General features: G+C 42.3%; 1 protein-coding gene across 3 annotated transcripts in view; it reads left to right on the forward strand.

Moving 5' to 3' along the window:
• Positions 1-20,584, forward strand: part of mamo (maternal gene required for meiosis) — a 39,738-nt gene that overhangs the window by 14,773 nt on the left and 4,381 nt on the right. The window contains exon 4 of one of the 3 annotated variants that reach the window (XM_066738364.1): positions 443-18,639. The exons of the other annotated variants lie outside the window; for them this stretch is intronic. Coding sequence (XP_066594461.1) covers positions 443-1,039 — 597 coding nt within the window. The 3' untranslated portion in view covers positions 1,040-18,639. Of the gene's footprint in view, positions 1-442; positions 18,640-20,584 lie in introns of those variants that run through there. 3 annotated transcript variants of the gene reach the window in all.

Below are 20,584 nucleotides of genomic sequence, written 5' to 3' on the forward strand. Positions count from 1 at the left end.
TCTTTTCCCCGGCAATCTAACCTAGAACTAAGACTATATAGAACCTGCAATAGAATAACAGAATGAGAGAAGAGAAACGATAGTATCGAAAAATTGTCATTTCTATCAGCAGTACCTCGTTCACTCGTATACAACAATATAAAAAGTATATAAAGAACACCATAGGTGTTTCTTATCGTTAGCTCCTTGGCAATATTTTCAGATGCGAGTGAACGTAAGAGACAGAAAGAGAGAGAGAGAGAGAGAGAGAGAGAGAGAGAGAGAGAGAGAGAGATAGGTCGGAATATAAATTGTTGGCGGAGAGACGCGTTCGCGGTACTTAGTTCAGTAGTATATTTGTCGGTATAGAAAACTAAAAGCAATGATTAAAGAAAATTAGATTGAGATAAAAAGATTGCGTTAAAGCAGCAAGAAGTTGATGTTCTTGTTTGTTTGGTTGCAGGAGTTGATGGGTGTGGATGAGCGGGTGTTTGCGTGCGTGTACTGCGGTGCCTCGTTCCTCCACCAGAGCAAGCTGACACGGCACATCCTCTCGCACAGCCTCGAGTCACTCAAGTACCGCGAGCAGGCGGCCCATTTGCAGCTGCAGGCTCAGCTGGGCCTCGAGCCGGGCATTCATCTGCCGTCGGAGGCCCACTATCCTCCGGGGGTCGGCGGTCCGATCGAGCCAATGGACCTCGATCTCGCGGCTCACTCGGATCCATCCGGTGTCGTTCTCTGCAAGTTCTGCGGCAAGTCTTTCCCGGACGTCGGCCTGCTGATAGCCCATCTACCTGCGCACACCGGCGATCGACCGTTCAAGTGCGAGTTCTGCGGCAAGGCCTTCAAGCTCAGGCATCACATGAAGGATCACTGTAGGGTCCACACAGGCGAGCGACCCTTCAGGTGTAACATTTGCGGCAAGACCTTCTCAAGGTCGACCATACTCAAGGCCCACGAGAAGACTCACTTCCCCAAGTACGTGCGCAAGTTCCTCTCCCCCAGCCCCGTCGAGCCTTCCGAGGAAGAGGCACCTCCACCGCCGCCCTCGCATCATTGAGAGTTGCTGCTGTCATCTTTGTCGTCGTCTTCGTCGTCGTCGTCGTCGTCGTCGTCGTCGTCGTCGTCGTCGCACGATTCATCGCTACGACTCAACCGCCAATGCTGATGCCCGACCGTTCTCCCTTTCTCTCTCGTTATGGACGTCGCCGAAACGCGACCTTGCCGACCAAAGGATATACGTATTTAGTGTGATCAACTACTACTACCAACCCACAACACACCACCACTATACCAACGAGGACGACAACTATCTTTTTATCCCTCTTCATTCTCACCCCTGGTATATCCACCACGCGCGTAAAAAATTACAAACTCCTCAAATATACAAAGGCTAACCACGCGACGGGCTGAAGCAAGCGGTTCTCTAGTTAGGCCTGTGATTTTCGTTAGGATGGTTCGTACGCGTGTTCAGGGGGAGGCGCACGTTAAAACCAGCTCCCTCGGTTAATCAGTGCTTTAACACGAAAACCTTTAATTTATTATATACATTGCATAATTAATTACACACACATACACACATGCGTACACACAGGTACACGAATACTGACACACACACGTACACATAGATGCATCCATTCGTAAGTACACGCATAATATGTAAGCGTATTATATACACGCGTACATATACTTATATAAATATGAAAGAGAGGGGAGAAACACAGAGTGTACAAGTTTTGAAGAGGATTGTCGAGTGATGAACGGTCGATCGAGAGAAATATGAGTCGCCACGATTGGTGCTTTTAAGAGATTTTGATAAAATGCTGTGAATATATTATATTGATTACGATAATACCATAAACTATTGTAATATGTACTAACTAACGTTGTACGATGACTGTTGTTGATACGATTGAGAATATTTTATACAGTTGAACGGGGAAGATTGGGACTTGCGCGCTAAATGGGGATCGGGGAAGGGGGGAGTGAAAGACAGGGAAACGCTGGGTACAAACAGGGACAGGAGTTATCGAGAGCATCGCTGTCGCTCGGGCGCCTCTTGGCCCACATGGAGATCCACCCACGTATAGAATGTAGTTTTCCCAGTAGACGATCACGATGACGATTTACGTTACGTTACGTTAAATTATATACCCAAACCGGAGTCGAATCGAGTGTGCCGGTTCGTAATTGGTTCGTCTCTGCGCAAAAAGAATTTATCACGAGACGATCCCGAATGTTCAATTCGATGCGAAAGAAAAATCCTACACGATCAATCGCGCGTCTAACACAATTGCATTCTCTCACACGCGTCAGCAAACCTCCTGGAAAACCCCTGATGAACGAGGAACCGATCCTACGTACACCAGCCTTGCTTTTCTTTCTTATTTATTATATATACGTTTCAATGTACAAAACACGTAGCGATAATCGTTCCAACCAGTTGTTGTTGTTGTTGTTGCTGTTGTTGCTTTGAGCGTGCATGAAATTAGGCTTAGTCTCGAGAACCGATCTTTATTCTTTTACGAGCTCCTATCTTTTCTCCCCCCCCCCCCCCCCCTTTCCATTAGTTTACTACTCATCGCCTCGTTTCCTCCGTCCCTCGTTACGACGAGAATGTGAACGCTGACTCGCGAGCGTGCGTAGCGGCACACACATTCGAGAATGATCAGAGGACAGTTCTCATGAGCACACATAGGTACAAAGCGAACGGAAATCTTTGTCGGGGCGTACCTAACGCGCGCGCTATGCGGTCTACATACAGACAGTTTTTACCATGGAGGAAGAAAGACCGGGCGAGCAAACCCAAATGAAGCCTAAATCCCTTGAAATTTTCTATGCTGCCCCTCATCAATTACTTCTACCCGGCTGAAAACGATCCTGCGCGAATGTATAGCCTGCAATCTCGTCGTAGGTGATTTTCAGTTTCGGTACGCGACTCGAACCACATGGTTGTGTATACAATTCAACTAGAGTTTTTTAGCATCTATATATATATATATATATATATACTAGGCGTATGTGTGATACGATTCGACGCCGCTTTCGCTCGTTCGTTCGTTCTTCACCGTGATTGATCCTATAGCGACGTTTCGCCTGTGCATAATTTATTAGTTATTTATTGGCGAAGTTCTGTTGGCGCAACATCGGCGCGCGTCTCGATTCTCTTTCGCAGTCATCCATTTCGCTTCGCGAATAGCGCAAGACAATTTTTGATGGAGGAAGAACTCTCTCGCGAAGACCACGAATCCCATCAGCGGAAAACAGAACATTCGCACGCGTTACGATTAAGAGTCGACAAAGTAGGTAGTGTTCGGGTGATAAGAGAACCCTGCAGTATTCGAAGTAGTACCTTACTTCTTTTCCTATATATATATATATTAGATAAGCTATAACGAAACCTTGCGTACATCGTGAATCATTGGATCGCTGCTAATGACACACGCGATGCGCGAGCGAGCTTGATTTTCGGAAAAGAGAACGTTGGGACGTAGTGGGGTGCTGCACCCTATGCAGTGAGACCGGAGCGAAAGGAAAAAGAAAAAAGAAAAGATTTTGGAGGATGCGCGCGGTCGGAGAGAAGCCAGTTGCCATAGAGCGGGGATGATTTATCGAGGGAGTATAGCGGTTTATTCTTGAGAAATTTGCAAAGTAAATAATTTATGAAAAATTCGATTGACTCGCGCGGGCGAACCGTTTATCCTTTGAGTAGGTAAGCGATGTGTGCATTGTATATTTAGAAACGAGTTACTTTACATTGGCTTCTTTCGCGGAAGACTCCTGCGAGTGCAGCGTTTCAAATCGATCGATCCCTGAAATATTCATCGTATTTCGTGCAGAGGCCTGCAGTAAGCACCGAAGGAAGCGTTCCGAAGATATAGAGGAACCACCGCGCGCGATACACCTATCGATTAACCTCTGAGGCGAGTCGAGTCGAGTCGCTCTCTCTCTTCCTATATATATACAATATACCATATCTCCCCCCCCCCTCCCTTTCCTCTCCCCCCTCCACTTTTGGCCCTTGGCAAAACGCAAAAGCCCATACACTATACATTCGTCTCTTTCGAGCAGAGCGAGGCTAGAGCGAGAGAGCAAATGGCAGAATAAACTATATTATATATATATATATACCTCTCGTCTTTGGATAAAGTCGCGCTAACGTATCTATCGAGCGTGCACGTAGATTTGGACAGGTCGTAGTCACCGGATTACTTTGGATTATTACTTGCAGAATTACCCCGCATCGACTCTCGCGACACGAGCAGCGCACTCGAAATAGTATCCGCGCGCTAACAGAAAAGAATTTAATTGGATTTTCGATATAGTTGAGACGCTTGCTGCAATTTTATATACATTTCTAGTGCATTATCAATGCGTATCATACTTTAATTGGTTCTCTGGCTTAGCTTTCAATCTCAAACGGACCTTCTTTTTTCTTTGGGAAGTTTGCTGCTGCAACTCGCGCAGTCTCATTGTTCCACCACAGCCGCGAACAAACTCGCCGTAGTACGACCGGACAATTCTTTTACATCGGAGCGTTAACCACATCGAAATTTGTCTCCTTCTACATATCTATTGTGTAACGAGTAATATATATATATACATTGCGAGCCTTCGGCCACACTTTCCTCGGCTTCACTGACTCGAAATCGCGGCTGCAAAAATCATGCAGTATACTTACTTAAGTTCCTGTGATATATTTTTTCAAAAACTAGTGATAATTATACATATATACATGTACTATATTAGAGGAATCTCAGTGTACACTTTGACAACGGTATAGTGTTATATTATTCTTTCGTCACCTTTCTTCTTATTTTTGTAGAAATTCAATCTTTCGTCGTAATTTTTTATTGTTTAGCACTTACCGTTTTTCGGTGGCACAACACTATAGTGAAATAAAACATTTTGTATTATAGTATGATCTCAAAGTATGACGAATAATCGTTTTTGTTTGTAGAGTGTATGTTTATAAATATATAATCGTTGAGATCGCGCACCACGGTATTAAGATCGTATTTTTGTACGCACTTTTAAATTGACGAGGAGAGAGAGAGAGAGAGAGAGAGAGAGAGAGAGAGAGAGCTCTTTCGATGGTGAGATATATATATATGTGTGTGTGTTTAATATCGGCATGGTATCAGGTCAGGATTTTCCGGAACATTCCAGTGTACTTTTAGCTTTAATTCAATAATATAGCCGTTGCGACACTCGCGACTGCTCTGAATGCGAGGGACAAGGAGGTGGAGGGAGGGAGGGGGGGGGGGGGCTCGAGATGCAAAATGAAAATCGCTTGCTAAGATGTGATTTAAATGCGATCTCTCGTCGAGTTCGTTCAAAATTTAGCTGCAACGACCAGCGAAGAGAAGCGTATAGCGATAAGGCTTGTTTTCGAGATATCGCTAGGAAACAAAACAAGCGTGTTTCACAGCTGGATGATGCGGATATTATATATACTTAACCCTTGACTCATCGCTACAAAGACGTTCTATCGAAAAAATGAAAGAACTTTCCCAACGAATCGATCTCGAATGGTACCATGCGTCGAGCAGATTCAGCGCGCGAGAAGTGTCGTCGAAGGCTCGTAACTTGTTTTTGCGGATTATCGAAACTTTCCTCTGTAAAAATACTCTATAAACATTGGCTTTTGATTTTGAAACATTCGTCATTTATTCATCCCTATCGGCTCGAAGATAAAGCGATCTGGTCGAAGGTCCGATAGATCGATCGGGTGTGATCGCGAGGAGCGTTATAATAAATTAGTTGGAGGGTTTATCCGCGAGTTCTCTCTTCAGCGCGGTCGGTCGGTCAGTCCCAGCAGCCGTGGTCGTGGATGGCTGCGCGCGTGCGAGCGACAAACTGGCAGAGAAAAATGTTTTTAATCCGGTAACAGTGACGGGCTTAACCTTGCAATCGCGAAGGTCTAAAAATATCATGAGAAACGCATGGAGAACTGCGTAATAATAATGAATCGACTCGGCGACCGACTCGCACTACATACATATATGTGTATATACGGTATCTCGCTCTCGAGCGACTCGACGCAACTAGACGCGTTGCTTAGTCCACTTAAAATCGAATTGCCCCTCCCCCCGCCCACACCTCGCCCAACGGACCGATCATAATACCAGCCAACCTGCAGCACTCATTCTTACTTACGTTCCCCCCCCCCCCCCCCCCGACTCTATACCTGCTTACTTACTTGCTTCTTCATCTATCTTATACCTGTCGTCTTTTCCTTTTGGAGCAACGAAAGAAATATGCAAAACGATAACCCGCAGATGCGAAAGCTTTTCCCTATACCAAACTTATTTAGCCTTTACTTAAGTAAATATACTTACATGCGCCCACTACAATCGGTACCTATTTTTCTATATAGAATATCACGAGTCTAAGTTACGTTTAAACTTCGTTGCGCTCTCCCCGACGCAATTGATTTTTTCCGATCGCACGCTTCCTGCAACTTATCATTTTATTCTTTTTTTATTCCATTATACGTGCACGCGTTTTACTATATATAGTGCATTATTTTATATCCACTGGACTAGGAAGCACGTTTTTTCGCGGGTCAAGCTGGACGCTTCTCGATAGTCCCCACGTGTGATTGCAGGTTTCTTTTCCTATGTAGTCTGTACGGTATAGCGTAAGACACCCGCCCGATGCAACTTCGCTACAATAATGTACGCGAGGGAAACTTTTGGATTCTGGCCATTTCGAGTCCGAGCAGTTTGCTTCCGTGCTTCTCCAGTTTCTGTTCTAAAGTTCCTAACTAGACGTTTTGGTAGGTAAAAACGCATCTCTACGTATAAGGTATAGATTTAGATTATGCATGACCCTTATTATATTAGCGCTCTCTCGACTTTATTATACACACACACACACACACACATGCACTTGCACACATGTACAGAGTGGCCCAGGGAAAGGTAACAGAGCTATTGTCAGAAGAAAACTTTTTTTAGGAAAATACTTGAACGCGTCAGTTTACGCCTCGAAGTGGTCATAAATTAACTGCATAAAAAATGTTTCAAGTGGAGAAACTTGCCAGTTCTAAAGCTCACCTTGAGCTTTTCGAAAGAAAACCTTTTCTTTTTATTTCATATCTTTGCGGACAGACTTCTCTCAAGAGCTCTTTTCAAAATAACTAATTAATTTATCTTTTCATCCAGTCAGTTATACAAGATATTTCGATTTGAAATTGCATATTGATGTAAATTTGGCTGTACTAGTATTCGTGACTGCTACACATACATGGTCATACACGATCACTTACGATACTTTAAAATCCACATATCTCGCGTAAACGAGTCGATGAAGTGAAGAATAATTATAATATTTTGAAGTGCTTTTGAGATAAGCTGCAAGAGTATGCGATAAAAAATTGAAAGTTCAATTTAAAAAATCTCAAAACAATCTTTAAAATTTCCAAGTCCTCCATGTAGAATAATTTTGGCTTAATTTCTAATCTCTTTGAGGCAAAAATTGACGTATGTAAGTATTTTCCTAAACATGATTTTGTCCTGAAAATTGCTTGGTTACATTTTTCTCGAGTCACCCTATATATACAGGGTCTACCAGTGAAAACGCCACAGAACAGAGATGCAAAAAGACGCGTATCTCCAGGAACTACTATAAGAGATATTAAATTTTGCACAAGACCTTTTCGAAACCTCTTACAATACTATTCGCGTTCAGAAAGGTCTTTTTCAAAATTTGGATAACTCTAATAATGACAAAGGTACGCGTCTTTCTACCTCTGTGCTTTGAGGCGTTTCAACCAGCGGACCTTGTATATATATTTAGAGAGAGAGAGAGAGAGAGAGAGATATATATATATATATATATATATATATAGAGCGGAAGCGAGCGTTTGCAAACTCGACGCGGCACTCTTCCAAATCGATTTCACCTTATCAGGAAACGCCAGTCTCCAAGCATCCAGCGTGCTGGATTAAGGTTTTGTGTCGACCGATCTTTCCGCAGCTAAGATTTTACAGAGCGAATATACCGCGTGTACTGTCGCGCCGCGTTCTTTAGCAGTAGAAAAAGACGTTCGCCCGGCATATAATTTATCCGTTTCTCTCGTCGGAGAGTGCAATGTTGCAATATTACTATATACATATCAAGCGTGCGGCAGAGATCAATTCCTACTTAGAGTTCCTAATATATACGAAAGAGCCAGCAACTTGGTTGACGATCGCGAGGCGTTTCGTTCGATCGGACGAGTGAAAAACGTGAGAGAAAAACCGGGAAACTATTGTCATTGCGTTATCCTGCGATTGACCATGCGTTGCGTCGTGTCGTGCTCCTATATAACTATATCGATTGCCGCTAATCGGTTCTTCGATCGATATGGCTGATAAAACTGCGTGCATGGTTGGTAATTTGCAAGAAAAAAAAACAAACAAAAGAGATTACAAAAATTTAATCCGGCGAGCAAACCATTTGGCTCGAAACGGGTACGCCACTGACACTGACCGTCGAGTTTCTCTCGCGCTGCCGATGGTAGCGGCTTAGCCGGATGCCGCTATGATTCCTCCCCCCATCGCTTTTAGAGCCTCGAAATTTCAGCTTTCCGCGCCGAAATCGACGAACGATCTCGGCCAACTTCCCATCGGGTTCTGCGTCAACGTCTATCGTAATATATATATATATATATATATATATGGTCTCGGGGGAGCGAAACATTTCTGCGCGCCCGATATATATATATATATATATATATATATAACTCATCGATAAAGTGCGCGTTCCTCGAAAAATATCAGAGCCGAGAGTGACGACCCGACAAGAAGACGGCTCATTTTCGACGAGTGACTCGACACATTTTTCCCCCTCTCCACAATCTTTCTATCTTTCTTTCCTTCGAGACGAAGGATCGCGACAGTATTAAAAGAGTTGCTCGATCGATTTAATGGACCCATCCTCCACTTGTTAAGGAAATTTCCGGTTCCTCCTTGCGCGCACACCCAATTTACATACGCTAATCATATGCATATATAATTTACCTGTAATAATTGAAAAGCACTTTCACGAAGTACAAGACGGCTAGGATTTACGAATATTAATCGTATATTTACAGATACTCACACACACATATATATATATATATATATATAGATACATATGTTTATATAGATAGAAATATACATTATATATATATATATATATATATAAATGAGAGATGTATTAGAAATATGCCGGAGCTTGCGTGAGCGCGCGCCTATCGTTTGTGTGTGTGTGTGTGTGACCGAAGATTGTATATGTGTGTGTATAAAGCGAACGTGCGTGTCGTACGGATCGCGTCGGCTGGTATTAGCGAAGCTGTGCGCGAGTGTTCGTGAAAAGTCGCATCGGCGTGTGCATGGCTGTGTGTACCTGTATATTTCGCGTATGTATGTTCGAGGAATAAGTGCGACAGAAGCAAGGACGTCACTCGTACAATAATTTAGCAATCTTTAGACGTGTGTGGGGGAAGGTGTATGCATGTATACGCGCGCGCGTTATATATCGCAAACCTTCACACATGTACGTGCACGCAGGAAGAATCCATTAATGTTACAGCGACCGTGTGTGTAATGTTTCCGGACTAAAGTTCCTTCGAGGTATGCGCGTTTATTCGAATTGAACGCCGCCCCTGATGTGATGACGGTGCTTTGTTTCTCTTTTTATTTAATTACATACGTTTAATTTTTTACAATCCTCACGATTAAGCTCTACTTGATTCATTTAGCTCTTCTTAACGCCTAGCATATATTGTACACTATCTTTATTTTTATTATTACAACTATTATTATTATTATTATTATTATTATTGCTAGTACTGTAGTTGTTACTCTTAAGATTAAGATTATTATTATTCCTATTATCGCTATTAATATTTTTATTACGATCCTTATTAATATTATTTTTATCCTTCTTATTATTATTCTTTTATTATTATTATTATTATTAGTAGAATTATTGGTAGCATTATGTTCTTACTCTTATAAAGACAATTAAGTTCACTTATACATTAAAAATATACGAATTATTTTAAAGGCGAATGTTTTATTTTTCGATAATGGGATTAGGATGATAAAGATTGGTGGTGGCTCGCTCGCGGTACTTGTGGCCCAGTTTTCCGGTTCCGAGGGCCGGAACCGGAAGCGTAAGGGAAATACTCCAAAAATTAACAAGGCGAGATTTCGATGCATAGCGGGTTTTCAACAGGGCGAGACGTGTTTCAGGCTGATGGATAATATTTTCAACATCTTATGCGCTTATAAACGCTTCGGCCGCGAAAGGTCACGAGCGAAACGCAAAGCGCACGCGTTATCGCTTACATTTTATCACGAAATTATATAAATCCTTGCATAACGCACCTGAGTCACGCACACGCGGACGCGGATACCACGTATATGCATGTACACAGCCGGCTACTCTATATTTCATTCCTTTCTTTTATATATGTATATGTGTATATAACTCATTTGCCCACTAAGCTTTTCAGTCTTCTTAGCACGAGCGCGAGCCTGCAATGTAGAATGCATTGCACATGACATGCCTCGTCCGCCCAATCATTTCCCTTTTCCCTACACCCACCGTCTCTATCGTCCTCCCCTTCCTTCTTCTCTCTTATCACCAATTTTTATTCGGTCACCGCGTGTCGGGAGTAGATGAATCGATGGTCGGAGAAATGTATTATATTTCGGCAAAAAAATTAGTGTCGCATAGAGCGTTTTTGAAAATCTTAATTTCTTTATTAGTCTGCTTTCGTGACTCCGATAAAACAAACAGAGAGAACCAGAAAATTGGCTAATTACCACTCGAAATTAACTGCCGTGCTATTTCAATGGGGGAAAATTGCTCTAAAACGTACTGAGAGCGAACCTCTACTTGGTATTGGTTCACACATAGACACAAATATATATAAAGAAATTGAATATTTTTAAAGGAAAGCTGACGTAAAATAACTCTTTCGAGGAACGTTCGTGAGAGGTTTAGTGAAAAAGGGGGGACTGGACTTTTTCTTCTTTATGCTAAATAGAATTTTCATGAAGAGAGTGGGGATGTTGACTAGAGACTGTCGCTTGTCGACACTCGGTATTTACGTACGTACCATGGTCGATCCGACAATTTTTGGCGTAACTTTGGGCCTCATTTACTCTATGGGAATAATCTTATCGGGACTGCGTCACAAATTGGAAACTATCGCGGGCAGAATGCCAATGCTAACTGCATGGGACGACCGATGAAAGAAAGACTTTCGAGTTCGGTGGATGAGCGTTTATAGGCTGATAGAAAAATTATTAAGGCATTTTTATGGAGTCATTCAGGGTACGACTACGCCTATTTTTTTATTCTGTTATCATTTGTTAAATTATGAAGTTAATCTCATGGCATTAAGATTATTTCGTGCTTTACTCTGACAGTAAAATTTTTCAGTATTTATAATACCTAAAGCTACACAAAGAATTTTTGGTAGACAGTGCTTTTTATACACGCAAGGTACGTCCTTTGGTTAAAATTTCACAAAGCATAGATGTAAAGGATACGTATCTTCTTAATTATATAAGAGACATTAAAATTGCCCACAGGATCTTCTCGTAACGTCTCGTTATTCGCATTCAGAACAGTTTTATCGGAAATTTTGATGTTATGGTGATACACGTTTTTTTATATTCATGCTCTAGGACGTTTTAACTTGGCTGACCCTATGTACTATACTTTTCCCTGATCAGCAGACTCTTATCCTATAGTATAGCTGTAGATAAGAGTACGCAGTTAAAATTACTCAATTCTGTTTAATAATCAATATGAATATCAACAATTTTCTCGAGATAATAATGAATTAGAATCAAAGGATCATATAAATTATCACAAATAGATTTAAAATCCCTTCTCTTTAAACAAAAACTCAGCCACTGTGTACTCTTGCCCTAAATGACTCTGTAGACGCTGAGTTTTAGCTTGATCTATATAGATATAGCGATCCTCACTAATCATGGCGAACATTTATCATTTTACCAGCACAATTTCCCATTTCCAAAAGTACAGTATACCCCGCCCAATGGAATATTTCTTTATCCAGCAGAAACAATACAAATCCCACATTAATCCACTTTCGATTTATCACTAAAACCGGAAAGGTCCTCCTTCGTCTCGCACAGTTTGCAAAGTGAAGTCAAGTAAATGGAGCATTTAAAGCACAAAGAAGATGCATCCCAAAGGTTTTTCAGAGCGATGACTCTATCATCGAATTTTCCTTACGATCACATTCGAATGTTTCTTATCGGATGAAAATGGAATGCGATGCTTTCTAGGAGTAAAGCCAGCGCACTCGTCAGACTGCAGCGTTCGGTAGATTTCCTTGCAAGGGAAAAAGATGGAGGATTAGCGGGGTGGGGAGAGCACAATAGCTAGCATAACTGATGCGTAGCCCAAGCGTGTAATACTACAGTTTATCTCGCGAGCTAATAATAAATTATAAGGATCGCGCTTGGGCGAAATTAGCGTTAAACCCATGCACGCGTACCAACGACGCGACGAATAATAACGCAATCCTAACGCACCTACACACACCAACACACACACACACACACACACGTGTGAGAAGATCCTGCAAATGGAAGTAAAGGTCAAAACATTAACGTCATTCTTTACGAATTTCATAATTTACAAAACGAAGCGAGCAGCACGAGTATTTTAAAAGCATGGAGAACTCGCTGCAATGTTTTGCCCCAAATAAGCGTCGCGTTATTCCGATTGGGCCTCCATGCGAGAAACATCAATGAATTCGCGGCGAGGCTTTGCAGTTTAATTCTCGCGTTACACGGCTCGTGTGAAACGTATCGCTCTCTCCGCAAAGGCTGCTATAGATACTGTGTAATATAACGCGACGCGTCCCTCGCATATTCCACTATAATATAATTTTTCTCTATCGTTCCAAACGTATTCCCCGCATGCGGGAAAACTCTGGACACCCAAGTATTTTCATTTGTTTTTATTTTTGATCGGTGGGGATCAGAAAAGTGTCGGACTGCAATTTTCCTTCGGAGTATATGTATATATATATATATACGGGGTGAAAAATCTCGGGCGACGGACGTCGCTGTAGCACGATCGGGCATTATATTACGAGTGTGCGTGCGATAGTCGATGCACACACACACACACACGCACGTACACGGCGGCTCAACGCACACGGATTGTCGTGACGCGAGCACGGACACGCGCGGACACGGAGAATCGAAATCACGTAAATTTTACAAGGCTGAGCGCGCGCGCGCGCGCGCGTTACTGCTAAAATCGGGTCAGGGGTTGAAGAGGGGGGAGGGGCTTATGCTTAACGCGTAAAATTGAAATTATCGATTAATCCCGAAGCCGGATATTCGAGCACACCTTCCGAAGCGAAAATTCAACACAACGCGAGAGCCCATATCCGTCAGTCGCTAAATTCCGATAACGTCGCTCTCGCGCATACTATTATAACGAGCGATTGTTGTTGCACATTACGAAATGCAAATCGATTCCCCCGCGTAACGCGCCGAGCTCCTTCTCCTCGCCGAGAGTACCTACATTTTATGATATCGAGAGCACTCGTGCTATACTATATATACACATATATATATATGTATATATAAGATAGTACAAGTACATAACCCGAGGGATGAAATCTCATAGTGAATAAAGAAAAAACGAAGAAACAAATTATACGGAAATACGAGAGCGATGAATTTTCTATCGGATCTATGCTTCGGATCCTCGTAAATAAGTATTTTTTTACACAGTTGGACGCGCTCGTCGCTCGAGAAATCGCGATTCGCTCTAGGCCGTACGAATAAATGTAGCTCTCTCTCTCTTTCTCTCTCTCCCTCTCCCTCTCCCTCTCCCTCTTTCTTTCTCTTTTTCTCGTTTACCCGTATCATATATATAACGTTCCAGTCACTCGGAGCGGATCCTCAATCGTTTTCCCCACTTTCGCTATTTCGCGTCATAATACCGCACCGCACTTTTATTATCGCATTTCTCCCCCCCCCCCCTTCCCCACCTCCCGTCTTGCCATTTCCTTATGCTGCTCCCCATAATGCATCTCGAAAATCTTAAGAAAGAAAGATTTTCAGAGACTCCATTATATATATATTAGTCTTTGTTAATTTGCAAAAGAGAAAGAGAGAGAGAACTCTTATTGTTATGTATATACTCGGCAACTAAGAAATGAAGGGAGAATAACAGTGTAACAATTAGACAAATTGCTTATATTTCATATTTTTTGTTTGTTTGGAGGAAATGATAATAAGGAAATACTATTCAAGGAGATTTTCGATATAATATACTGAACTATAATAAAATTATCATTGTGATGAATACTGGAATAATGGCGACGCCAGAACCATTTCTCTTTAGACAAGTTGAATTTATTATGCTCTACATTGCACGCATAGCACAATTCACATAATTTTCAATACTTTAATTCGAAATGTTAACCACATGTTTAAAGCAAAATTCCGAGTAAAAGTAAGTAAGGGATTTTAAAAATATTAATATATGTATAATTGGCGAGTATTATTTCAAGTAAAACTTTCAAGTTTCGAGAAGATGAAAATGGCAATTATAGTTGTTCACAAAAAATGTGGAGTTAACTTATCGAAAATCCCAGACGTTTTTCTCTTCGTTATGTTGTTAAATTTTCAAAGGAAAATATAGAGAATTATTGAATTTACGCTTCATGCAGTGGAACACCTCAATACTTTAGGGGAATGGCTCAAGTGGCTCTATTTTGTAATATTCATCAATGATTATTTTTTACTATATACAGAGTCCGTCGAATAAAACGACCTAACATTTAAAAGTGTCAAATCCTCATGGCGGAAAATAAGCACGTTATTGGTCGAAGATAGAAAGAGGGGATGATCAAATGACTCGCGATCTCTCTCTTTCACTGGCAGATGAATTCAATCGATGGGGTTATGTGAGAAAAAGGGACACCGGGTGAGTCACCTGATCGTCCCTCTCTGTCTTCGACCAATAACCTGCTTATTGTCCGCCATTGCGATTTCCACTTTCAGACACCGGGCCGTTGTATCTGACGGACCCTGTGTACTTCGATATAATCCAAATCGTTTCTCCAAATAGCATTTTCTTACCCCCTTCTTTCCATCGAAATTCATTTATCGAAAAAACGCATTTTTTGCAACGTTGCAATGTGTGGTAGTATCCCTCAACGCTGATGAGAATAGCGAAATCGGGCTGTTCGATCGACTGCACAGTTTTATCGCGAGACAGTCTGATTAGATTGGCCGATGATTAAATGTTTCGAGCGAAATTCATCGAGCAGCTAAATTGGCTAGCAATGTGTTCCTAATATTAAGAAGAGACGAGAAAAGAAGCGTGCGCTTTGACTCCTGTACCCTCGAGGCCTCGCCCTGTAGCGCCGAGACACCGAAAATTTCTTTGAAAAGGTTTGTCTGGGCTCTTCGCGCTCAATTCTTCTCGATCCTCGAGCCGCAGTGACGACGGAATAATAGCGCTAGTGATTAGTCATTATTTTTAGCGTTTAAAGAAAATATGAGAAAATCACGCAGATGTGTCACTCTTGTAATCCGACCAGAGATCCAGCGATGGTACATGTACGTTCCCAACCAATGATTTTCAACATTTTTCCACAACAATAGAATAACTTTACGTTGATTCAACCTAAAACATTAAAATGTTTAAAAAAGTAACAATAATCTTTTTCCTCCAGCTTCTTCCAACATTCGGAATGAGACAATCCTTTTTCGCCCTTACCCTTGTAGAAAACATGGCAGCTGGTGCTCGATCGAAGCGATTAGAAGAATCTCGACGGAAGGGAATAATTCTGTACAGTTGAAATTTTTTCTCACTGGTCGCCAGTCGCATTGGTTTATGAGAGAGGGAGAGAGAGAGAGAGAGAGAGAGAAGAAAGTCACTGTAAAAGATAGGTCTGAGCACGAGATTTCGTAGGTTTCATGCAAATCGAGTGGAGAGCACCGAATGCGACGTTTTTATCGATTGAGCTTAGCATGCGGAAAGCACAGCTATCAGTACATGGTTAAGTACCGTGAAACGTTTTGGTTGGTAATTATAGAGAGGAAGCAGAGCGAGTATAAGGGAGGAAAAAGGTGAGTGTGTGTGTGTGTGTGTGTGTGTGCAGTGGAGGAAGAAAAGCTGGTGGCGCGGATTAAGAGAGAATTAAAGTACCGTCGGATCTTTGGTCGGAAAGGACGGTTAAATCGAAGGAGGGATGACGGGAGAAGAGGGAAAAAATATCAATTCACGGGAGAATTTACTATGCAATGAATCCAATAGCAATAACTGTAAAATGATAGCCGCGGAGACGTCGAAACGTATCATGCCACGTAATATCATTTTACACCAGTGCTAACAACTATTTCCTCGTCTCCGCTGATCATGCTTCACTATAAATAGTATATATAAACAAATTAAATAATTTAACAATTAATTAAATGAATGAATAAATGAATACATATTATATATAAATATATATTATACATACATATGTCAAGAGATATTTATACTAGTATTTTAATAGTTTAGTACATAATGCAATATACATGTTATAAGCGAGTGAGAGAGAGAGAGAGAGAGAGAGAGAGAGTGTACTATACAAACGATAGAATAAGCGAGTAAAAAGAATATGCTGTAAATACATATATAGATCACATAGAAAAACATTATTCTATGACATATTATATACATATTATTGCATATGACTAGTGATACAGATATTACATGTAGAATTATTGTATACACAATATCGGTATAGGCAAATATGTGAATAGAAGTTAATACTAAACTGAAGTTACTTATAGGTTCGAGCATTTAAGTCGTAAGGCAAAAAGTTTATTATGTAAAGATGCATAGGCAGTACCACGGGGACACTCTCGATCATTGCGATTAGTATTATTCTTGTTATTATTATCATTGTTATCATCTCATCAATTTCGACACTGCGATTAACGAATCACGCGTCAGGCAGATCGCGGATTGCCATAAGACACGAGAGTTGCAAAATTAAGTAATGTTACAAGCCACTCGTTTTCTGTTTTTTACGTATGCGAGCGCGCGTTAGACACTGGTATGCGTGTGTGCGTGTGTCTGTGTGTGTGCATGTATGCCCTATCCCTTGATTTACCGTGAATCGCGTTGATTCTGTGTTTCTCGTTTTCCAGCGCCTTTCCTTTTCTTTACATATATATATATATATATACGAGTTTTTAAGCAAAACGTTGCGCAGTAAGCCTTCGGTAAAAACAACAACTGGCACGAGAAAGAAAAAAAGGCCATCAGTTAAGCTACCGCGTTCAATTTAAATAATTATCGTTACACGCTTCGAGTTTATCTCACCTTTATTCCCTCAGCCCCTCCGTCTTTCCTACTGGCCCAACCAAACGCTACTATTACATTTTTTCCATCGCTGTCGATTCTTTTTGGATCGAGTGCCGATAGACGATCTGCCGAGATACGCCGTCGATTCTTCGTTAAATACAATTTCCGCGATACTTTTCCTGACCGCGCGCGATGCATTGATTTTTCGAGCCCTCTATATATATATATATATATAAATATATATAACAGCGCGAATTGCCATGGAAGAGCATTCGAAGATTTTCCTTTTTCCTCCAAATCTCTCATGTATACGTCACGCGCGTTATTTCTTTGGCCAACGGTCAGCCACATTCCCTTTATTTTCTCTCTCTATATATACGTTATATCCCGGCAACTTTGCAACTTTTCAGAAGCGAGTCAACGTCGAAAAGTCTAATCACGCGAAAGACCGATTCTTCATTATCGAATCATGGCCTTAATGAGAATTTTACAAAGTACGAGAGTGGCAGCGCAACGTTCTAACGCAAAGGCACGCAAGTTATTGTTATACAATTATGATGACGTAATAGAGCAGAATAAGGAAGGGTTGGAAAAACAGTAGAGAAAGAGAGAGAGTTGAGAGGGGGTAAACGAATCTCAACATGTCTAATTAATCACAGGCTCGAACATTCTTGTGCCGCGGTTGATAATAAAATTTCGATCGTGTGTATCGCGGCTTTGGTGGAAGGATCGGGAGAGCAGTTTGCAAAAAAGAGAGAGAGAGAGAGACTTGGGAAATTTGGTCAGTCTCGCTAATGAATCGGAGAGAAAACCTTTTGATTCCTCTTCTTTTTTTCCTATTTTAACAGAGATCGGAACAGTTGGGTAATTCTTTGATTAATCAAAGCCGTGCCTTTGACAAATTTGTGAAAGAATCCGAGGGAAGGTCGAAACTGAAGGGTGTAGAAACGAGTGTTTTTGATTTGGAGGTGGTTTCGGCCAGTGGTGCAGGATATTTGATCGAGGGTAAAGAGTTTTAGGAATGGGGTTGTTAGGGGGGGGTTCGTGCAGGTCGAGGTTCGCGCAGTAGAGTGGAAGCAAGCGCTCGTGTGTATTGGAAAGAAGAAGAAGAAGAAGAAGAAGGTAATCCGGCGCATAATAGGCGTAGGCAGGCAGGCACGCGGAGAAATCGAGCGATATCAATTGGACGTGGAATATCGCGGGGTATATGCATGCAGTTGCCGCGCACGGCATGTGACGTCACGGTAGGACACGGCCACGGCAAGGAACACGGATGCATACCGAGGTCAGGGGTCTCTCTATTCACCTGGCACCGCCCCAAGTCACGCCTACCTGCGCGATCCCTGTAGGAAGGCGGCACGCCTACGCGTGCACTCGACACACACGCACATAAAACCACCACAACTACATGCATATACACAGTAGAGTATATATATACAACATAGCAAACCTTTTCCTTACTTTTGACCCTGCTTCACGGACACTCTTCTCGCATTACTCTCTCGCATCACCTTTCGAGAAAACGCATATCAAGTACCTGCGGATGAGCTCCTCAACCCTCCCCCCCCCCCCCCCCTTGTACTCTCCTCACCCCACTAAACTTAGCAAAAGAAATCGCCGCGTCGCGACACTCTTTATCGATATATAATAGAATTTCGAGGCCACTCCGGCTCCCGCGCATAATACACACACACATATATATATACACACACGTACGTGCGTTGGATCGAGATGGAATATGTGTAGCACGGCGCGGCACATATATCGCGTTGGGTTAATTAATTTCCGAGATAATCGACATTGCGAAGCGTTATCCGGCACGTTTCAGAGCTGCATATGGGTGATATAGTATTATTGATGAGCGACGAGGTCTATCCGAGTAAGGAGAGGGTTCGATAGAGCACGCTCCTGCGTTCCTCGAGCTCCTCGCGCGCTGAGATGCGCTGCGAGCGACGAAGGACGCGTGACGGTTGACGGCCACGGCCACGGCGAACGGCCGCGCGTGCCGCGTGCTTGGCGCTGCAGCGTCGAGTCGTGTGTGTCACCTTCGATCAGAGCCTATACATACATATATATGTACATTCTTCGTCGTTGTATATTTGCATCCCGTTACTCTCGCGTCCATCCATCCCCATATGCGGAACGACCATCCAGATAATTCGAGCTGGATTATACATAAGTATATGTGCGATATGTAGCCTACCTGTATATATATATATATATAGGCGCGAAGTTGCCTCGACACGGACGATCCGATCGATGACCCCTGCACCACACCACGCTCCTTGTATTCCTTGCCGCGCGTGTCAATAAACTCTTTCATCATTCTCGCACGACCCTACGACGCGACGCTCGAGAAACGTGACGATATTCTGCTTACGAAAGATTACGCGACACCTTAATTCGTATTCTCCCTCGTTCGTTCTTCTTCTCCTTAATCGCGAAGCTTCGTGCGGCATCAACGCACTCGAGTCTCCATTAATTCTTTCGTTAGTTGCGAAAAGGTAATAAAATCTCTCGCATTCCATTCTCGCGTTAAAGGCGAGGCGTTATTGCAAGTGCTGTCTCGTCCTCTGTATCGAGTCTCGCGGCCGGTGAAAAATTTTCTTTCGTTAAAGATTCTTGCATAAGAATATTGCGCCTCGCAATCCTGGCTGGATTTTTGCATGAAATTTTTGTTCGTTTGCCGTGAGATTACGCGCGGAAAGACCATTAACCTCGTTGGCCGCGATCGCGCTCGGCTCTATATACGCGAAATTAAGATAGAGCACGCGAGACACGTGAGACTATTCGTATAAAAGTTCGATTCGGGAGCATCGACCAGATTACAATGGTTCGACGACCTGCTGCAGCAACGCTAGAAGCATTTTTCTCAATGTTACGCGCCCAGTGTTTTTTCTTCTGCCGTATCGTTGCTTCGGAGTTGCGTGAGAATCTCAAGTTCATCGGTGTCCCGGCCCCTTCCGCCAATAATTCGTAATCGGAGTGATCAGGTTAGCGTTTTCTCCAATGCCAGATAATATAAAGGGTCTATCGCTCAAAATAACCCAGAGCATGGACACGAGCTTCTATTTATCTTCTTCTACCATTATATCGTAAGATGTATACTATATTTTCTTTTTTTTATAACATCCTTTCTCGAAGCGTTCCTCGATCCGCACTCGGAGAGATCTTGTACAAAAAATTCGTGTCTCTTACGTAGAGTTACAAAAGATGAAAAGAATCGCGTGGGTCCAGGCTTTGGGTCATTTTA

The sequence above is a fragment of the Prorops nasuta genome, unplaced genomic scaffold (assembly GCF_024137725.1).
Source record: "Prorops nasuta isolate Cenicafe-Biocafe unplaced genomic scaffold, Cenicafe_Pnas_1.2 PNAS00018, whole genome shotgun sequence".
NCBI lineage: Eukaryota > Metazoa > Arthropoda > Insecta > Hymenoptera > Bethylidae > Prorops > Prorops nasuta.